The sequence below is a fragment of the Penicillium cosmopolitanum genome (assembly GCF_028827165.1).
Source record: "Penicillium cosmopolitanum strain IBT 29677 chromosome Unknown utg000006l:49.0-5199605.0:1.0-5204138.0, whole genome shotgun sequence".
In the NCBI taxonomy this organism is placed as follows: Eukaryota; Fungi; Ascomycota; class Eurotiomycetes; order Eurotiales; family Aspergillaceae; genus Penicillium; species Penicillium cosmopolitanum.
This window is the reverse complement of record NW_026622676.1, coordinates 911,772-931,933: the sequence shown is the minus strand read 5'-3', so window position 1 is coordinate 931,933 and position 20,162 is coordinate 911,772. Positions and strand designations below refer to the sequence as shown.

At 50.5% G+C, this 20,162-nt stretch overlaps 8 protein-coding genes across 8 annotated transcripts; 4 read left to right on the top strand and 4 right to left on the bottom strand.

Moving 5' to 3' along the window:
• Positions 1–1,295: 1,295 nt before the first annotated feature.
• On the top strand, positions 1,296–3,587 carry N7509_004884 (succinate dehydrogenase flavoprotein subunit; the record flags this gene model as incomplete). The annotated part of the gene is made up of 7 exons (XM_056629521.1): positions 1,296–1,337; positions 1,415–1,469; positions 1,547–1,620; positions 1,688–1,851; positions 1,924–2,971; positions 3,025–3,311; positions 3,368–3,587. 7 exons carry the CDS (start codon positions 1,296–1,298, stop codon positions 3,585–3,587), a joined length of 1,890 nt encoding a protein of 629 aa, XP_056488823.1.
• Positions 3,588–4,421: 834 nt separating this feature from the next.
• On the top strand, positions 4,422–6,215 carry N7509_004883 (uncharacterized protein; the record flags this gene model as incomplete). The annotated part of the gene is made up of 4 exons (XM_056629520.1): positions 4,422–5,088; positions 5,162–5,930; positions 5,978–6,113; positions 6,165–6,215. The coding sequence occupies 4 exons, from the start codon at positions 4,422–4,424 to the stop codon at positions 6,213–6,215; spliced, it is 1,623 nt and encodes a 540-aa protein (XP_056488822.1).
• Positions 6,216–6,646: 431 nt separating this feature from the next.
• Positions 6,647–8,235, bottom strand: N7509_004882 (argininosuccinate lyase ARG4; the record flags this gene model as incomplete). Its single annotated transcript, XM_056629519.1, has 3 exons — positions 6,647–7,155; positions 7,232–8,062; positions 8,181–8,235. 3 exons carry the CDS (start codon positions 8,233–8,235, stop codon positions 6,647–6,649), a joined length of 1,395 nt encoding a protein of 464 aa, XP_056488821.1.
• A 505-nt stretch (positions 8,236–8,740) lies between these two features.
• Positions 8,741–8,926, top strand: N7509_004881 (uncharacterized protein; the record flags this gene model as incomplete). The annotated part of the gene is made up of 1 exon (XM_056629518.1): positions 8,741–8,926. The coding sequence occupies one exon, from the start codon at positions 8,741–8,743 to the stop codon at positions 8,924–8,926; it is 186 nt and encodes a 61-aa protein (XP_056488820.1).
• Positions 8,927–9,132: 206 nt separating this feature from the next.
• Positions 9,133–10,229, bottom strand: N7509_004880 (glycoside hydrolase family 16 protein; the record flags this gene model as incomplete). Its single annotated transcript, XM_056629517.1, has 2 exons — positions 9,133–9,578; positions 9,599–10,229. The coding sequence occupies 2 exons, from the start codon at positions 10,227–10,229 to the stop codon at positions 9,133–9,135; spliced, it is 1,077 nt and encodes a 358-aa protein (XP_056488819.1).
• A 1,880-nt stretch (positions 10,230–12,109) lies between these two features.
• N7509_004879 (uncharacterized protein) lies at positions 12,110–12,849 on the bottom strand (the record flags this gene model as incomplete). Its single annotated transcript, XM_056629516.1, has 2 exons — positions 12,110–12,445; positions 12,802–12,849. The coding sequence occupies 2 exons, from the start codon at positions 12,847–12,849 to the stop codon at positions 12,110–12,112; spliced, it is 384 nt and encodes a 127-aa protein (XP_056488818.1).
• Positions 12,850–13,251: 402 nt separating this feature from the next.
• N7509_004878 (GH92 family glycosyl hydrolase) lies at positions 13,252–16,393 on the bottom strand (the record flags this gene model as incomplete). The annotated part of the gene is made up of 10 exons (XM_056629515.1): positions 13,252–13,627; positions 13,713–13,805; positions 13,891–13,961; positions 14,030–14,148; positions 14,195–14,733; positions 14,818–14,920; positions 14,994–15,509; positions 15,540–15,693; positions 15,747–15,893; positions 15,992–16,393. The coding sequence occupies 10 exons, from the start codon at positions 16,391–16,393 to the stop codon at positions 13,252–13,254; spliced, it is 2,520 nt and encodes an 839-aa protein (XP_056488817.1).
• Positions 16,394–17,895: 1,502 nt separating this feature from the next.
• Positions 17,896–19,753, top strand: N7509_004877 (sugar porter family MFS transporter; the record flags this gene model as incomplete). The annotated part of the gene is made up of 5 exons (XM_056629514.1): positions 17,896–17,994; positions 18,055–18,356; positions 18,428–18,919; positions 18,973–19,015; positions 19,094–19,753. 5 exons carry the CDS (start codon positions 17,896–17,898, stop codon positions 19,751–19,753), a joined length of 1,596 nt encoding a protein of 531 aa, XP_056488816.1.
• Positions 19,754–20,162: the final 409 nt, after the last annotated feature.

Here is a 20,162-nt window from a genome sequence, read left to right as displayed (position 1 = left end):
TACCGAAATTCTCAAAAATCTCGAATATTTTGAGTGATTCTGCTAAGAAGTAACACAGAATCGGGATTTGATGTCAAGACCGACGAATATGTTTAGTGATGACTTTGATTCCAAGTTGTGGTATGTGGAGCTCGAATCTAGCGGGCCCTGAGCGGCCTTCAAGCTCTCAATGATCTGCAGATCCGCAAGGATTATCCATGCTCCATGCAAGGCTACGAGTTACCTACGAACGCCACTTCGGGGCCGAGAAGCGCGAGCTGCATCGGCCTTTCCAGTAGTACCGTGACTCTCAGCAAGAATGACGAGAGACGTTACATGCGGCCATCGGCTTGATTGCCGATTGATCCGACCGAGTGATATAATAGTATATTTTAATATTTGGGCAAGTTGTGTAGCGAACATAAAAAATCTCAAAAATGGTCCAAGAGGCACAATATCAAGTTTTGTAGGTAGCAATTGGGTCGTTAAAGGATATTCAAAGTTTTTAGGGTAGCCATCCGGTTGTATCAAAATTGGATTTATATCGGTGAATACACTGCCAGTGGTAGCTAACCGCAGTGGTTGATGACTTCCAAGGTTCCAAGGTTCAATTTAAGCTTAAAAGATACACTCAAATTTGATATACTTTTATATTGATCTATTCTAAGGGAAAACAAAACAAAACCGAAAATGCTGCCCATGTCGATACTATATAGTAGACTAGGGCATGCCAAGGCCGTTTCATCCGAGGTTGAGGATTCCAAGTGGCAGCCTCGGAATTTAGGCGGAACAGCTGGATCGCGCTTTCCCAATTGGTGGATCATGCAGTACAGTATACCGTGCCCAGTATAAGATATTATCACTGGGGTAGTACTAGTAGGTAGACCGTAGTTACTAGCTACTTTACAATAGAGTCTAAGTCTATAGATGCAATGTATATAATAAATGCAATAAACTTAACTATAGTCAACTATAGCATCTACATATAGTGAACTACGTTCACTATTGCTATAGCCGGGCCCCGACCTCTTCCGACGGCCGGCAAAACGAAAAGCGGATCACGTGCAGGGGCTCACTTCTGGGGCATTGAGGTGACCATTCCCTGGACGATGATTGGCCTCGGTCCGACTGCTCGGCAGCTGGACCACCGCAACCCGGGTTAGTCAGCACCAAACTGCCAACCGTGATCCCGAACAGGAATTCCAGGAAGGAGTCTCCCCAATTTCCATTCCTCTCCGCTCTAAGCTAATCTTCCCCCTTCGGTGTCTCTATATTGTTTGGGTAATTGGAGTTTATCTCTCTTTTGTCCCTTCACAATGAGCTCCATCAGCCTGCGGAGCCTTGCTCCCGCCTCTAAGGTTAGTCCTTCGCGCAATCTTTTCGGCCCGAGTGCGCAATCCAACTTTGAAGACTAACCTTGGCCCATCGTGTACAGGTCTCCCGTGTCTTGAGGGATCAAAGACGTCTCTTCTCCTCCTCGCGCCCCGCTGGTACGCCATTGAACCCCGACCGACCTCTTCCGCTACCTCTGGCATCACAGCTAACACCTTTTTCCCACTCCCATTAGCCCGGATCTTTGCCAACGGACCTCTGCGCGCCCAGGAGAACACCAGCTACCTCGCCGAGAAGTACCCGATCATTGTAAGCCGCCATCGCTACAAGCGCATCAGATTGTATTGCCATTGAAGTAATATCTAACCGGGATCAGGATCACGAGTACGATGCCGTCGTTGTCGGTGCCGGTGGTGCCGGTCTGCGCGCTGCCTTCGGTCTTGCCGAGGCTGGCTTCAAGACTGCCTGTGTCTCCAAGCTGTTCCCTACCAGAAGTCACACTGTCGCCGCCCAGGGTGGTATCAACGCTGCTCTCGGAAAGTACGTCAACCCTACCCAATCGACAACTTAAGCACCGCACGTGCCGAGCTGGAACTAACTGAACATCTATAGCATGCACGAGGATGACTGGAGATGGCACATGTACGATACCGTGAAGGGTTCGGATTGGCTCGGTGACCAGGATGCGATTCACTACATGACCCGCGAGGCTCCCGCCTCCGTCCGCGAGCTGGAGGGCTACGGTTGCCCCTTCTCCCGTACCGAGGATGGCCGTATCTACCAGCGTGCCTTCGGTGGTCAGTCCAAGGACTTCGGTAAGGGTGGCCAGGCCTACCGTTGCTGCGCTGCCGCTGACCGTACCGGTCACGCCCTGCTGCACACTCTCTACGGACAGTCTCTGCGCCACAACACCAACTACTTCATCGAGTACTTCGCCCTCGATCTCTTGATGGAGGACGGCGAGTGCCGCGGTATCATCGCCTACAACCAGGAGGACGGTACCCTGCACCGCTTCAAGGCCCACCAGACCGTTCTGGCCACTGGTGGATACGGACGTGCCTACTTCTCCTGCACCTCCGCCCACACTTGCACTGGTGACGGTATGGCCATGGCTGCCCGTGCTGGTCTGCCCAACCAGGATCTGGAGTTCGTCCAGTTCCACCCTACTGGTATCTACGGTGCTGGCTGCCTGATCACTGAGGGTTCCCGTGGTGAGGGTGGTTACCTGCTCAACTCCGAGGGTGAGCGTTTCATGGAGCGTTACGCTCCTACCGCCAAGGATCTGGCTTCCCGTGACGTCGTGTCTCGTTCCATGACCCTTGAGATCCGCGAGGGTCGTGGTGTCGGTCCCGAGAAGGACCACATCTACCTGCAGCTGAGCCATTTGCCCGCCGAGCTGCTCCACGAGCGTCTGCCCGGTATCTCTGAGACCGCCTCCATTTTCGCTGGTGTCGATGTCACCAAGCAGCCCATCCCCGTTCTGCCCACCGTCCACTACAACATGGGTGGTATCCCCACCAAGTACACCGGTGAGGTTTTGACTGTTGATGAGCAGGGTAAGGACAAGGTTGTCCCTGGTCTGTTCGCTTGCGGTGAAGCCGCCTCCGTCTCCGTCCACGGTGCCAACCGCCTGGGTGCCAACTCTCTGCTTGATCTGATCGTCTTCGGTCGTGCCGTTTCCCACCGTGTCCGCGACATCTCCACCCCGGCAAGCCCCACAAGCCTCTGTCCTCCGACGCCGGTGCCCAGTCCATCAAGGATCTGGACTTTGTCCGCAACGCCGATGGCCCCAAGTCCACCAACGATATCCGCCTGGCCATGCAGAAGGCCATGCAGAGCGATGTCTCTGTCTTCCGTACCCAGGAGTCCCTGGATGATGGTGTCAAGCGTGTCAACGAGATTGACACCTGGTACGACCAGGTCGGCACCAAGGACCGCTCCATGATCTGGAACACCGACCTTGTTGAGACCCTCGAGCTCCGTAACCTGCTGACTTGCGCGTACGTTTTATCCTATATCCCTACCGCATCAATACCCTATGCTAACTTTTCTACAGTACCCAAACCGCCCTGGCCGCCTCCAACCGTAAGGAGTCCCGTGGTGCTCATGCCCGTGAGGACTTCCCCGACCGTGATGACGAGAACTGGATGAAGCACACTCTCACATGGCAGAAGAAGCCCCACGGTGATGTCGAGCTCGGCTACCGTGCTGTTGAGTCTGGTACTCTGGATGAGAACGAGTGCAAGTCCGTTCCTCCCTTCAAGCGTACCTACTAAGCTCTCGTTTTGAGAGGAGTGCGGTCCGTTTGGGGATCGCGCTGGAAGAATACCACGGATTTGTTTCCGATGCTAATTGAGCAACACACCACCCCAGGGTGATCGTGAAAACAGCTCGTGGCGTCGATGGGAGTCCACGAAAAGAGCATGTTTTCTATTTAACTTGTGTTACTTACCATACTGTATAGCCATATTTCTTTTTTTTTGTTATCTGACGGCGAAGAGTCGGTGTACTGAGTGTTTTATTTTCTCAGTTGTCCCATCTCACTGGATTTCTTTTTTGTTCACCTTGGTTCCTCGTAGTAGGCATCGCCTTTATATTATTATTCCTGTATTATCATGTTTAGAATTCCCACGTTCCCAATTCGGAGGGTCGGTGGCGCATAACAAAGGGGTCTTTGTCTTACATGTTCTCACAGCTCCGAGGACGAGGCTCTTTCTCTAGGTCTTCATCGATCTGACATTGCCACAGCAAGCCTACATATCCTTCAGCTGGCCACTGCTATACAGGGATGCAAGTCCACAAAGACAGTTCTCGAACGAACCATTGACCATGATTGGTTTTCTGCCTCTGGACTGCCGGGGTCCACCTGGGCATAGAACAGTCTTAAAGAAGGTGCTTTCTTTGAACGTTTCGAGAACCCAGGGCATTCAAAGTGTCAGCAATATCTCTCGAACCATGGCCAACGCAAGCCCTCGATCCGCCTTCCTTCTTGCACCTTTTCAATATTCCCACCGAGCATAGATCTGCTACGTTTGCAGCGGATTTCATGCGATACCCTCGATGCTCGTTGTTTAGCGTTTCCATAACCGACCTCTTCGTCTTCTCCTAATATGCTGGGCTTGCAGCAAGCAGGCAGAACCTGTACCGACGGCAAACAATGGTATGTCTGTAACGCGGGGCCATATACAGGATGCTGCTCGGTTGACCCATGTTCCGACGGCGTCTGCCCGGACGAAGACTCAATTACCACTACCAAGAAAGTCACAACAACCTCGACATCTAAGTCAACATCGGCAACCCTTTCAACCGCCGAGACTACCACTGCAGTTGAAGAGACGACTTCTTCATCCAGCTCTAAGACAACTTCAGAGGCCTCCTCAGAAGCCACTTCGGTTGCCACTTCTAGCACTGCTAGTATACTATCCACCAGCACAAGCACATCATCTGCAACATATTCAACTACATCCGCAGAATCCGCAGCCACCTTAACATCTGCAGTTAGCGCAAGCCAGACAGCAGTAAGCACGTCGTCCAGCCACCACAGCAATTCTGGCATGATAGGCGGTGTTGTGGGCGCGGCGATCGCCGCAATTCTACTCGCTCTACTTCTCTACTTTTGCATCAAACGACGTCGAGCGAAGGTTAAAATCAAGATGCACCGCTCCGTCTCCACTCAATCCCTTCGAGCTCAAGACCAAACGTCCACTACAAAGAAAAGCCCTTCGTCATCAGCAACGGCATTAGTAGCAACGGCCAAAGAAAGCCCACACTCAGCCGGTAAGCATAAAGCCCTTGCCTCCCAGTCCACTTGGACTCCCCACTTAGAACCAAGCTAAAGAATCAATATCAGCATCCCCAGCCTCAAAGACAGAAACATCAAAATCCAGCCTTGGAAACGAAATTTACCACGACTATCAATCAGGACCGCCCTCAACCCTCTCATCCCTAACCCTCTCAACCCTATCAAACTCCAATGGCCCCCCAACCCCACCCTCAAAATCCAGTACAAGCCTCGCACCGCTCATAATCCCAACCGAATCACCTCAATCCCATCTCCATCATTCTCTAACCCCACACGTCCCCGAACTCTCAGACACAGGCTTCCGCCGCCAAAGAGCAGAACTCCCCGCGCAGCCACAGTCGGAATTAATCAACCAGCAATGGAATAACTTGAATGCGAATTCGTCGCTTGTTTCCGACCAGTACCCGCACGGGGGTTTGAGGAAAGTAGGAATTTCGGAGTATACAGGAAGATCCTTCCACACACGGGATGGGGTACAAAATTCCGGAACGGACCTAATATCACGAAATACAGCACGGAAAATCGTGACGCGGGACGGCGTCGTTATGGGTGCGAATTTAGATCGAATGTCAAGTATTGACGAAGTTGATGTTGAGACACCATCTCCAACTCCGACTGCGACCCCGCTTAGTCCAAGGACGAAATTTAGCGGGAGATATAAGAAGTCCAGTCGCAGTGGTACCCCTGTTAAAAGCGCAAGCGCAAGCTCAGGTCTGGGCTCTAGTGCGGGTACTCCGAATCAACATGTTATGAGCTTTATGGAGTACGATGCGCCTTCTGAGATGCTTGAGCTTAGGGGTGGAGGGGGAGACTGGAGGTACACCCGGCCTTGAAAGGATTGGGATTGGGGTTGAGCGTAGGTAGCTCGGATTCGGAGTCTGGTCGTAGAAACGTGAAGGCTCAAGCTGAGAGAGATGCGTCGGGGGCTTTGGACGTGCGGAACCGTGGTGTGGAGATGGATGTGCTTAGTGAAGGGCAGGTTGGGAGTAAAATTTCGGGGGTTAGTGAGATATTGCCTGCTTATGAGTCTGGAGGATTTTTTGAAATTCAGGATCGTCGTGGGTCTTCTGGGTGGAAGAAGATCAAGGAGGATGATGGTTGATGGGTTATACTTTCAAGGTTTATTAGTAGGCTTGCTTTCTCTGCATCGGCTGGCTATCCGACCATCGACTTCATTTATTCTAATTTTTTTGTTGAGTTTATTGGGAGAGAAGAACTTGAAGGGTTAACTATAATCAAATTGTATCGAGAAGTCTACTATACCCATGACTCATTTCTACTAACGTGATATTTAGCCTTCTTCAAAAGAATACCCTATTATACGTACTGCCATACGTGCTATAGTATACTAAAGACTCGGACACACATAATCTTCAAATCATATCTCATTTTGTCTAACCGAAATACAATACCACAAGGTATCAAATCCGCAATGCTAATCTTTTCATCATATACTTTTATGCCAAGTTAAACCCGCACACTCCGCCAGACCCAATCAATCCAAACCATTCATCCAAATCCCAAAGTTGAAAATCAAAGCAACTTGCGCAGAACATCAGTCTGCTCCAGAACAGCACGCTTGCTAGTACCACCAATAGCATCCTTAAGCTCAACAGCACGCTCATAGTCCATGCAAGTCGTAACATCGTCGCCGAAGCGAGCATCAACAGCCTTAAGCTGCTCCAACGAGAGCTTGTCCATGGGGATACCAGTGTTCTCGGCGAGCGCAACGACACGGCCGGAGATGTGGTGACCCTCGCGGAAGGGGACGCCCTTGCGGACGAGGTAGTCGGCGATCTCGGTGGCCAGCATCTCAGGGGCCAGGGCGGCGGTCATCTTCTCCGGGATGGTGGTGAGGGTGGACAGGACGCCAGTGGCGATTTGGATGCTGTCGCTGACAGTCTTGATGTGGTCGAGCAGGGGCTCGATGCTCTCTTGCAGATCCTTGTTGTAGGTGGTGGGCAGGCCCTTGATGGTCATCATCAGACCGGCCATTTGGCCGAAGGCACGGCCGGACTTGCCGCGGAGCAATTCCAGGGAGTCTAAAGAGGGAGTAGAATTAGTATATGGACATGGTCTTAATTTAGCAGGTGAAGGTGTGTAATGACTGAAACTCACCGGCGTTCTTCTTCTGGGGCATCAGCGAGGAACCAGTCGAGTACGCATCAGACAGGCGGACGAAACCGAATTCCAGACTGCTGTAGATAATCAAATCCTCAGCCCATCGGGAGATTTTCAGCATGAAAGAGCTACCCCACTGCATAGTCTCCATAGCGAAGTCACGGTCACCGACGGTGTTCATGGAGTTGTACAGCAGATCATCAAAGCCAAGCTCCTTAGCCATAGCGTGACGGTCAATCTGGAACGGGTTTCCAGCGAGAGCACCGCAGCCGAGAGGGCTACGGTTAACGCGAGCAATAACCTCACGCAGACGCTGCAGCTCACTAGCGAAGGCAGTGGCGTGCGAAAGCATCCAGTGGGACCAACGGACGGGCTGGGCCTTCTGGAGGTGAGTGTAGCCGGGCATGAGGATGTCAATTTCCTTCTCGGAGCGGGCGACAGAGACCTTGATCAGGTCGCAGAGGTGGGAGTCGAGAATGCGCAGCTCATCGCGCAGCCAGAGACGCATATCGGTAGCGACCTGCTCATTGCGCGAGCGGCCAGTGTGCAGCTTGCCGCCGATCTCCTTGCCAATGATCTCGCTGAGTCGGCGCTCGTTGGCGGTGTGAATGTCCTCGTCGTTCTCCTTGGCTTCGAAGGTGTTGGTGCTCCATTCCTGGGCAATTTGCACGAAACCGCGCTCGATCTCGGCGAACTCTTGCGCGGTCAGGATGCCGTTGTTCATGTTGGCGCGGGCGAAGGCAATTGAGCCGGCAATGTCTTGCTTCCACATGATGCGGTCAAAGGGCAGGGACATGTTGTACTGCATCATGAGGGGGTCGATGCCCTCTGCGATTTGAATATTTTGGTTAGCATGTTATGAGTCAATGCGGTGTGAATTGATCGGGGATGTAATGCGCGAAATGGGGGAAAGGCAGGGTCAGTAGCAGAGTCGAATGAAGCTTACCGGTGAAACGACCTCCCCACAGCATGTTCTCGGCGACTCCTTTGGGATTGCTCATTTTGGCGGGTATCTTTCTGTGAAGTGATGAAGGAGAAAGTGGGATGTTGAGGGCAAATGGCGGAGGCGGAGAGCGGGCGATTGGAGTGAATCATTGGGTCGCCGGTAGTCGGACACTAGCCCTAATTGGGATGAGTGGGACTGGGGGTGTATACGAGTATACCAGTTAGTATTCTTATTTACAGTTATGTCGAAGAGAATAGAGGGAATTTATGAATCGATCTATTTATCTATTGTTGCGAGTAGATATCGTATCAGTCTTCAAGTTGTTAGGTGCATTGACCCGACGGGACTGCATACATACTTCAGTCCTTATCATTTTACGTTTACTCAAGGTAAGGTGGAAGCCAACTTCCCTATCCGTTAAGGTCTTGGAATGGGATGTGAGAATTCAAGACTCTACTAGTAGTTTACCAAGTATATAAAAGAAATAACTGGAAGATGAACAGTGAATTGAAAGATCCAATGCTGGTATGTACAGGTCGTGCGTATATGGATTCGAAAGAATGGCCCCCAACGGACCGGACGGCGAAAGAAAGCCTCAAGACGCCCGACGACCGAAAATCAAAGATGCCCAGAAACCGAAGGGAGGTGTTGTCAACAGGGAGCCCAGAAGCGAGTGCAGTGGCTATGGAGAGCGGGGGTGTAAAGAAAGGGAGAAACAAGAGGGAGATAGAGCGAGAGAGATATAGGAAGACAAGAGATGGAGAGAAGAGTCATTAAGATACCCAAGGCCGAACGAACGCCCCACGAAAGCGAAAACAAGAGAGTCTCATCCATTCATGGCTGCGCCGGGACTGGAATCGCGGGGGGTGGGTTCGCAGAACCCGTTCATGGCGGAAAAGGAAAAGATTGCAGAGAGAAAGGAGAAAAGAAAGAAGAAAGATGGGCCAAGCTATCAGCTAACTTGGCGATAGCCGCTGTTTCTCCATTCAGTCTGCTTCCAGTCGTTCTGGAAGTTCTGTGCATCTGTGCGTTCGTTGGTGTAGCGAGCGTCGTCGAGAGCGTATTCGAGACGGCCCTTACGGCGCTGGCGGAGGCACCAGAGCATAAATCCTGCAATGAGAAGAACACCGGCCGCCGAGGCACCGACATACACGCCGACGTGGGCACCAGTACCGAGATCGTCCCACTTCTCGGACAGGGACTTCTTGGGAGGCTTGTTCAGCTCGTCCAGGGTAGTCGAGTTGCCATCGGCCACCTTGATGCTTTGCCAGTCGCCAGTCTTGTCGCCGTAGGTATATTCCTTGCCAGTGTGGAAGTCCTTGATGCGCATCTTCTGAAGGGTCATGGTGAAGGGGGCATCGTCGTAGTTGACCAGACCACCGGCCCAGTCGACAGTTCCTGGGCGGCTTCTTTGGTACCGGCGGGCCAGACGCTAACCTTGACCCGGCAGGGGGTCTCGGGGTAGTTCTTGCCGCCGAGAGTGCCCTTATCATCGAATTTCAGGGTGCGGACGATCTCATTGTCGATATACCACTCTAACTTTTCCTGGTCCCAGTAGGTGGTGTAGTTGTGGAATTCGGTGTCGGCGTTGGCGACATTGCTGAAGCCACCCCGGTCGAAGGTAGAGTCGTTACCTTTACCAAAGAAGTTGGTCTGCACAGAGGAGGTGTTGTAGCCGACCCATTCCCAATCAATCTCGTCCAGATCATCGGACTCCAGGACAACACTGCTAATGATGCCGGGACCCTTGGCCATCTTGACCCAAGATTCGACAACGCCGAAGAAGATGTAAAAGTTGGATTGCAGAAGAGTGGACTCCTTGGCGGCCTCGAGGGTAAATTCAGCGCCATCATCGACGTAGTTGATTGAGCCGGTGCTCATGTTCCAAATAGCAGTGTCAAGGGTTTCGTTGAAGTACCAGGTGTGTTCGGTGCCGAGGGCCGAGTCCGCTGGACAGCCGTCCTTCTTTGTGGGATCGCACGCGCTGAAAGTTTGGGCGGCGGCCGATCCGGCCAGGGCCGCGAGAGCGGCGAGGTTGAAAGCCTTCATAGTGATGTCCCTAGTTCGTCGTTTTGGTGAATCAATTGGTCTCGCGTTTGGTGTTTGTTTGTATAGTTTTCCTTGTGTTGTGTGTTTTTGTCTCTCCGTCGATTCCCGAAAGAATACAGCACAGGCAATCCGATAGCAATGAATGGATACGAGGACGAGCCTCGATAGATCCTACAGGGTATTACCTGCAGGTATAATGAATGGATGGGCGAAAAGTCGCACCGGGTAAGGATTGGAAGGAAAGCCTGCGGTATAATTTGGGGAAAGAGAGGATGGAAGAAAGAAGGTCTCGAAGGCCGTCGGGGGGGAATCACGCCAGGGACCAGGGACCCAGGGACCTGCATCCACCACATCCACCGCGCCACCCAGTGGAGGACCCTAAACTAGCCCTTAGTGCAGGGCCCTTTTTGACTTTGAAAGCTGGGCAGGTGGCCGCAGTGGACGGTGTAAGGGGAAATCTGCACGGCGATTGTTTGTGACTAGCCCCAAATGAGAGACAGTGGGTCTTTGTGGTACATCCCCTAAACCATAAGCGGGAATAGCTTCAGCTGGGCAGCAGCCCCGTGCCTGGGCCTAAACCGAATATGTCGATGGCGGCCGGACCCGTTTCTGCACAACCATTGGAACTGGAGCTGGGAACTCTGGGGATTCATTGGGCCGTGATAAGGGATCAGGGATCAGCATGGTCAACTGCCGGAGTGGCACGAACTTGATTTGATGAGTCGAAGTGTGTTGGAGGGTGGGATTGGTTGAGAGAGTGGAAGGATGGAGGTGGAAGATGAGAAGTGGGAAGTGGGAAGTGGGTGGTGGGTGTGTGTGTTGTGCTCTGCTCGTGTGATCGGCCAATCTAGATTTTCCCCCTTTCAACTACTGCTGCATCTGCCCTGCACTACACTGCAATACACACAAAGATCACTATCTCCCTCCCTCCGTAAATATTTTCCATCTTATTTCTTCTTTTATTTTCCGGTTTTGATCGCCCCGCCAGTCTCCAGTCTCCAGTCTCATTTCCTGCTGGATCCCGCGGGTCCCTTCACTGTGGGTTTCCGGTGGGGATGGGTTCACTTGAGGTTTTCCCCTGAATTTTGGTCATGATCATCATAAAGATGGCTTTTCATTTTTAGAATCATATCTAATCATTTTACCAGAACCTACCTACCCATTGATTCCTGGGTATCTACTTGCGATGCTCCGTCCATTGGGTACGGAGTACTCCATAGAATGCTCCTACATATGCCCTTCTCCTTTCCATTGCCCACACAAATGATGCTTTGTGGCGTCGACCGTTACGTCTACCCTCTGACCACAATTAGTAAATCCCTCGAGGCCAAGTATTTCCAAGTATTTGTGGAGGTTTGGCTGTGTCACTTGCACGCGTCGCACTCAGGGGGTACAGCTGCAGCTGCAGCTGCAGCTGCGGACAAGTTGGCATTGCTTGGCCCGACCAAATTGCGTACTTACATATAGTCCTATCTCTCCTCGTTCCCCAAATCACAGCAGTGATGTTCATCGTAGCTCGAGGTGAGATTGATTCACTCGAGGTCCCTTCAAAGACAGTGACGTGTGGGCTCTTCCTCGTAGCGGCCCCGGGTGGTGGGCTACGCGGAATCCATCGTGACTATTGACTTAGCGTACGATGTGGCGTCCCAAGGGCCTTTTCTAAAAAAAGGAATATCAAATCATTCATTATCGTAATCGTGCACTCATAATTCACTGCATAAACATGGCCATCAGGGTCGTATTTCATCCAAAATCATCATCGCCATGGCAGTCATATCCGCATATCCGCAATCCGAAACGACTTCACCATTGCATCAGCATCTCGCCAATCCGATCCAATTCAATCCAAGAGATCACTCAACCATTGGCCTGGGCCCCTTTTACTCTGTCACATAAATCTTCGCCGGTCGCCGCACGTCATCGGTATAGTACTCATCGCGATGCCGTCTCGACGAGCTGCGTCTCGGCTTCTCGATATAATCCACTCGAGGCTCGCGACTGCGGCGTCTGCGACCCGATCGAGTCACTGGAGGCCGATATCCGACATCGGGCTCGCGTCCTCCACTGAAGGCTCCGGGTAGACTGAAAAGTCGCCACAACCAAAGGACTAGCAGCGTTCCTGCGATCGAGCCGATGACGATGCCGGCGATGGCGCCACCAGATATGGTACTGGGGCAGCCATCGGGAGCGCGAGAAGCGAGGTGATTAACGGGGGCCTAAGAGTGGTCAGCGATTGAAATAGAGAGCGATGCGATTGGGGGATTGAATGTGAAAGAAGGTGAGATGTTGAATGTTGGCATTGGAAATGGAAATGGATATTGGATATTGGTGAGCCGTGGTTGGGCCGGCGGGCCGACGACGTACCATTGGAACTACCCCACGGTTTGTAGTTATAGATTATTGATTTGGATCACAGATCCGGTCTCGGGATTTAAATTGAAATCGATTAAGCAAGTCAACAATTAACTTGATGAGGCTGATGGAGGATGAGGTGGATTGAGTTGCAGATGTCGTTTATGGTGTGGCTGGGAACCGCCAGCGAGGGGAGAAGAAAAGAAAAACCAAGAAAAACTGAATGAGCCTCAGAAACAGCAGCAGCTTTATAAAGAGGGAAATACATTGCTAACGGCTCATAATTGCACAATCCAGTACAAACTAAACCTTTTAAGACTGATACTAACTACTCCAGTCCATATTGTACTGTTGAACTCCCCGCTGACGTCAAACCCAGCCCCCCCCCCCCCTTCAGCGCAACAAACCTGCATTTCCTGCATTTTCTCGCCCCCGATTGTCGACCATTGGCTGTTCCAGCTTTCTTCTCGATTGAACTTTGCTTTCCCGTCTCCGCTTTTGATTTGAATGGACCGAGGCGCAAACGAAGATAGACCTGCATTACTGTACAGGTGGGGCTAGGTCATGACGCGCGGGCATCATGCCACGATGCATGGAAATTCCATCCTACAGTACATATGTATCTCAAAGGGAAAAATTCCATTGAATTCTATACCACTGTCGCTATATTCTATTTACTCAACTGCATATGTCCCGGTGAAGGAGGGACCTCGCCCGTCTCCCACTCTGTCGCCTCTTTCCCGAGCTGAAACTCAATCGTCCCTCCATTAACCATCACATCCTCATGCTCGAACCAGTTCTTTGTCCACGATTTCCCATTGATCTGCACCCCCTGCACGAAATACCCCTCATCCAGTCCGGTCGCTTTAATCCGCAGGGTCTTGTCGCCGTTGATCGTCATATTCAAGTCTGGGAACCATGGCGACGATAGCAGGTAGACTGGTTGAGTGACGATCGGATAAATTCCCAACATCTGCCACAACAACCAGGAGTTCATAGCTCCGGCGTCGCTATTCCCAGGGATTCCATATGCTGCATCTTTAAAACTGTCATTTTGCATTATGTTAGTAACAGGTATCTCTTTGTCTGGCATTCAGGTTAGATCCTTGCAGGGATGCGATGCAAACATACTATTGGTTGGCGAGGCTGCGGGATTGCATCACGCTCTTGGCCTGTTTGTTGATGTAGTTGTACAGGTATGGTGTGGCGAAGTCCGGCTCATTACTTGATGCGGTTGCTGCATTAGCATCGATATTGTCTCAAGCTACAGTCGTGTTGCTCGTTTGTCAACAGCTGCGGTCCAACTCACCCGATATTGATCAGCGTTGTGATGCCAGCGCCATTGGCCCCGAGATCCTGGACAGATGTGTTGGGTTTAAACTATTTCAAGTTAGAATCATGACAAGCAATTATCTTTCATCCTACTCAGATGACAGGTAAATACTCACCATCATGTCCAGTCGCTTCTCGAAGGTCTCGTCCCCACCCATCAACTTGACCAGCGTCTTCACATCATGCGGGATCACAAACGAATATTCTGCCACTCTCATTAGCATAACCGAACAATCTTGCAAAAGAAAAAGCAAAATCCAAATCCAACTCGAACAACTCACCCCACGGAATCCCCTCATAGCTCACATCTTTCCACTCACACCCACCACACAAAAGCGGATCAAACGAACTATTAAACCTCCCATCCGCCAACCTAGGCGCCAAAAACCCCTCAAACCCAAGACTCTGAACCTTCTCATCCCAGATATTCTGCCATCCCGTGGAACGATTCAAATACTTCTCTACATCCGCAGGACTCTCGCCCTTGGCCACCTGCGCCACTGCAAAATCATTGAGACTATACTCGACCGTTCGCGATATACACCGCGTGTTCCGGTCATACGAGACATAGCCCAGTTCTTTCCAGTCGTCCAGCGCCCCGCGCCCTTCTTTCGTGCTTGCTGTGAAGTCGGTCGGGTCGAAGGTATTGTACGGTGTTACTTCTGCGTCTTTTACCATCGCCGCGTAGCCCTCGGTCCAATTAATTCCTCCTCGTAGACCTTTCACGTATGCGTCTGCGAGAACGTTGTCTGCATCTGACCCGCCTTGTACGAGTCCGTTCCAGTTTCCTGAGCGGCCGTCTGGCATGAATCCTGCGTGTCTGGCGGATCGATCCTTTGGTTAGCTTGATGCTGGCTATCTGATTGATTGATTGATTGGTTGGGCGGCAGGCTGTTCAACTCACTTCCAGATATCAATCAAGCTACGAATCATAGATTCGTAATACTTTGGTTGGAAAATATGATAAAAGCTGACAGTACAGCGGAAAATATCCCCTAATAATATCCCTGTCAGATGGGTGAAACAAAATGCAGGTGCCGCATGGCATAACATAGCATAGAAGGATCGCCAAAAACTCACACATCGTATAAAAGTCGTCCCAGTATGGCTCATCGGAATCCCAGAGGGGATGCTCACCGGTTCGGTCCGACGGCATCAAGTGCATGAAGTATAGGGAGCTGTAGAGGAGTCTGACGTGGGTCATATTTGCCGAGCCATCGATTGGAATCTGGATCTTGTTGAAAACGTCCTGGTTCCATTCATCGACAGCATCGTTGACGGTGTCATTCAGCTTCCAGGATGGAATTTCCTTTTTGACATATGACCTAGCTCTGTCAATGGACATGGATGAAATACCTACGCGTGAGGTAATGTGCGAGGCGGGGCCATCATTCCAGCTGAGAAGCACGCCGATGCGATTGTTCATCGGTCCGGAGGTGACCTTGTCAGTTTGGTTACCGAACTCGGGCTCGCTGATCCCTCCGTTTGCGAGATTCTGATAACGGGGCATGGGGTCGGTGTTTGGTCCGGAGAAAGTCTGCGCCTGTTGGGGGCGCTGGTTGAACTCTCCGTAGAAGTAGACTGTAAATGGTGCGCCTGTTTTTTTGTACGGTTAGCTAGGGATACAGATATATGACTTCAGCCATGCTGAGAGCGAACCGTTATTCCAGCCACCGACATATGTCCCATATCCACTGTAAGACTGGTCATCTTCTTGAATCTGGATCTCACCCCCAGCGAATAATTGGCCGCCGGTATCGCCGGGGGAGGCAGGTAGGTACTATTCAATCATAAGCGGGAATCCTCGCTAAGGACACAGAAAAATAGTCTCACGTGTGATAAGTCAAACAAAATGTGTTTCTCTCCTTTGGGAAACGAATACTCCATAATGCCAGCATGGCGCGACGCAGAGAGTTCAACCTCAACACCACTCTTCAATCGCGTTTTGTAGTATCCCACACTTGCGATATCTTTCCCAATCTATAATAATTAAATCTCCAGTTAGCCGTCACTCATTGTACGCTCCCTCAGTGCAGTATTTAAGGAAACCAAGGAACTTTGGAAGCAAAAGGACTCACCCTTGGCTGACTATAAGTCATATTATCCAAAACATTAACATCCTCCAACGAGGCCAGCGGCATTTGGGCAATCAACCCATACTTCGGCGCACCTCCCGTTCCACTCTCATGCATCATACTAAACCCCGTAACATTGCCATCGGGAGTCCATCCACCATTCAACACAGCAGTAGACCAATTAGCCGCCGTGGAATCGATGCCCACTTTAGCGACGCCGAATGGGCGCGCCCCGCCAACGAAGATGTCACCACCACCGAATCCAGTTCCATCGGGACCTTCAGATCCAATGAACGGGTTCACGTATTGTGAGAGGCCCGGTTTAAATTTTGAGTCTTGTAGGCTTATCACCGGGGTGACGCTCTGCAATAAACTCGCCAGGGCGAGCGTTGAGCGGAAATGCATTGTTTGGAATTGTCCTCTTTTGGATATGTGAGGGGTCGAACGTGGGATATAAGTCGAATCTTCGGTAAAAGGTAGGTCATTCCCATCGACAGAAGGGTCTGCACAGTACGAATAAAAAGAAAGAAGCGAGGGTCGTGCTGTGTCTTATACATTCCAGACGATCCCCATCTCCATTCCGATTCCCAGCCCCAGCCCCAGCCCCAGCTTAGCCCAGACCTGTGCTGTCCGCAGTGTAACCCCCAATTCCCAAAGCCGAGAACTCCGGGCTTGAATTGGATGTCGGGTTTATCATTGCCTTGCTAGGAAGATCTACTATAGAGGTGGATTTGTGGAAAAGCTTACCCCGCTTCGATGTCCGACTCATCGAGGCATGTACTAGGCATAAAGCGTAGGTTTCAGAGGCGGTCAGTGGTGCTGTGACATATTGATCAGCAGTTGGGAAATGTAACGCTTGATGGGCTTTGGAGTAGCATGATCACCTGCGGGCAGGCTTGGTGGGGATAGCAGTGGGGTGGTGGAACTTGAAGCTTGAGGGATGATCAGTGCGGAGAAAATGCAAGTGCCAGGGAGACAAGCCCTTGGGCAATCGGGTGAAAAAGTGCCGACGGTGCCACTGAGTCACACCTAACTGCACCTTCAGGTTCATGAGCCATATTTGAAAAGCAATATAATCCCCTTGTCTATAAAAGAAAAAACGAAGAAACCCTGAAAGGTGCCAGTGCCACTGGTACTTGTGGCGTGGGGTTTTGCAACCTTAGAAGTTACTACTACCTAGGAGTACTGTATATTTCAAGCAACCCTTGGACTCTCGGGCGAGTTCCAACTTCCACAAGTTGAAAGTTGAGTCGTCTTACAACTGGGTATAATATTTAACAAGAAAGACTGCCTTCAACACCTCCTGGTAACTGACTTCACATAAGCTTATCCCGAGTCTGCTCTGCTGTGGATATTCTTTTGAGGCATATAGGCCTCAGGCATTCAGATCGCCTTCGTTGCCGCCTTCTCTCTTGAATAGCTAGCCATCCCATGGGTTGGAACTTCTATCACATCTATAGTCTCTCAGATCTGAATTAGATGGATCGGGGCATTCCTGGTGCCTTTAATCAACAGTTTTACTGCCTTTCTGGCTGCGGATAACTCTATACTAGGACTATCGTACACCTAGACAGGGGTTCACTATCAATTGGCCAGCATTGATTTGATTTTTTTATAGTAATTTGGTATATTTGGCATTTCGGTGGCCATAAAACGGGGTTTTGGAATAATACCTGTGGTATTTCAACCTCCCACGGTGGTTTGTGGGGATACCCCGTATTTCGGACGCGCCCCCCGAGCCGTGTGGTTTAAGTTTTCGAGATCCAACCGAGTTAGCTCACAACCAACGAGGTTATTAAGCGCTGTAGACAGTGGTCCAGACACACTTTATAATCCAATTGCCCACAAGTCATCATCGCAGACGCAGAATCTCCTCTATCTTTTTCTTTTGCGCTCTATTGCTCACTATGAAGAACCCCTTCGCCCGGTCCTCACGGAATGGCGATGATGGCCCATCAGAAATATATGGATATCGTATCTACATGGTCGCATTATCCGCAACTTGGGTAGGGATTTTGAAAATTCAAAGGTCCGAGTATTAGGCCACTAATATGAGTTTCTCATAGGCGTCCGCAATGTATGGCTATGACTCTGCTTTCATTGGAGGAACACTAGAGCTACCGGCCTTCAAAAACTCTTTCGGTCTCAATGAGAGCGACTCGACCTCTCTTTCATCCAATGTTGTGTCCATGTTCCAAGCGGGTGCGTTCTTTGGTGCCATCTGCGGGTTCTTCTTCGCCGAGTATTTCGGTCGCAAGCCTGTCATTCTGGGCTCGGGTGTTATTTTTGCTATCGGTGCCGCTATTCAACTGATTGGAAAGATATCGGCACTTTATGTTGGTCGAATTTTCACAGGGCTGGGAATAGGGTAATACTCTCTGCGGTTTGTCATGTTCAAGTTCGTGACTGAAACTAACCCCTTGGAAATCTTTCGACCAGCGCATCGTCCACCATCATCCCTATTTATATTGCTGAATGTTCCCCTGCTCTAATTCGCGGGCGCTTAGTTGGAATTTTTGAGATCATGCTACAGATCGCACTCGTTTTTGGATTCTGGGTCAATTATGGCGTCAACAAGAACATTTCGAGCACAAGCGCAACACAATGGAGAATTCCAGTAGGTATACAGCTAGTCCCGGCCGGCCTACTATTAATATGCATGACATGGATGATCGAAAGCCCGCGCTGGCTTGCCAGCAAGAATCAAAACGTCAAAGCCCAAAAGAATCTGGCCTGGGTCCGTCATCTCTCAGTGGACCACCCCTATGTGGTCAATGAGTTGGCTGAGATACAAACTGCAGTCAGTCAAGAACTTGAGCTTAGCGGAGAACAACGTACTTTGCTCCAAATCGTGCATGAATGTGCTGCACCTGGTGTTCGCAACCGAATCGTTATTGCAGTTATGTTGATGCTTCTGCAAAACCTTACTGGGTATGCATTGTGCCTATCTATTCCTTTTGAACAGATTCTAACATTTGCTCTAGAATCAATGCTATCAACTACTATAGTCCTATTATTTTTCGCTCAGTAAGATATCGAGCCTCATCAGCCAATCCACCGTTCTCGTTCTTATGAAAATGGCGCTAACTCTCATATCAATGCTAGATTGGATTCACCGGGACTTCTGTGGGACTGCTAGCCACTGGGGTCTATGGGCTAGTGAAGATGGCCACGACAGCTGTTTTCATGATTTGGATTGTAGATCGTTTTGGGCGTCGTGGGCCTTTGCTTGTGGGTGCAGTTGGCGCTGGCGTGGCCATGTTCTACTTGGCCATTTATTCCCAAGTCAGCGATTCTTTCGACCGCATCCCTCCTAGCGATTCCGGTTCCCAGGCTGCGGTTGCAATGATCTACATTTATGCAATCTTCTACGGGTTTTCTTGGAATGGCATTCCCTGGATCTTTGCATCGGAAGTCCTTCCCACTCGTGTGCGGACCATTGGCATGATGTGTGCTGTGTGCATGCAATGGTTAGCCCAGTTCATTATTGTCTATTCGCTACCCTACATGGTGGCTTCTATCAAGTACGGTACGTTCTATTTCTTCGGATCATGCACCGTTGTTGCTTTGATATTTGCATACCTATTTGTTCCTGAAACAAAGGGGGTACCTTTGGAGGATATGGGCGTTTTGTTCGGACCAAATGTTAGTATCTTGGCCGTCAAAGCCCAAGAAAATTACCAGGAATTCCGACGATCGACGACAATGGCAGCTACAGAGGCCCAACAGGAGAAACAGAGTGGCCTCCATATGGAGAATGCGTGAATTGATTGGAGACTTTCCAAATTCGGGTTGAAACGTACGATAAGACAAGGCAAAGCTCGCAGGAGACACAGACCGGAGCCACAATAATACTAGCAGGCTATAACTAGCGGTATGCATTTGATATTGGATTATAATGAGATGGTTCTACCTGAGCTGTGGTTGATTAAATCGTTCCTTAACTCCCATAATTTGACATAACTTCATTCGGACAAGGTTTTTGATCGTATTCAAACCTTTTTGTGGCGAACCCCTCCAGTCCCACCCGTAGAACGAGCAGGAGAAAGCCATCGTCGAAGTGAAATTTTACAGACCTAGCTATTCCAGTTTGCCTTTTGCCACTCACAGATTGCCCAACGAAATATTCACAACTTGGAAACCTAGACCGCAGCCACTCGGACCAGCCCGAAAC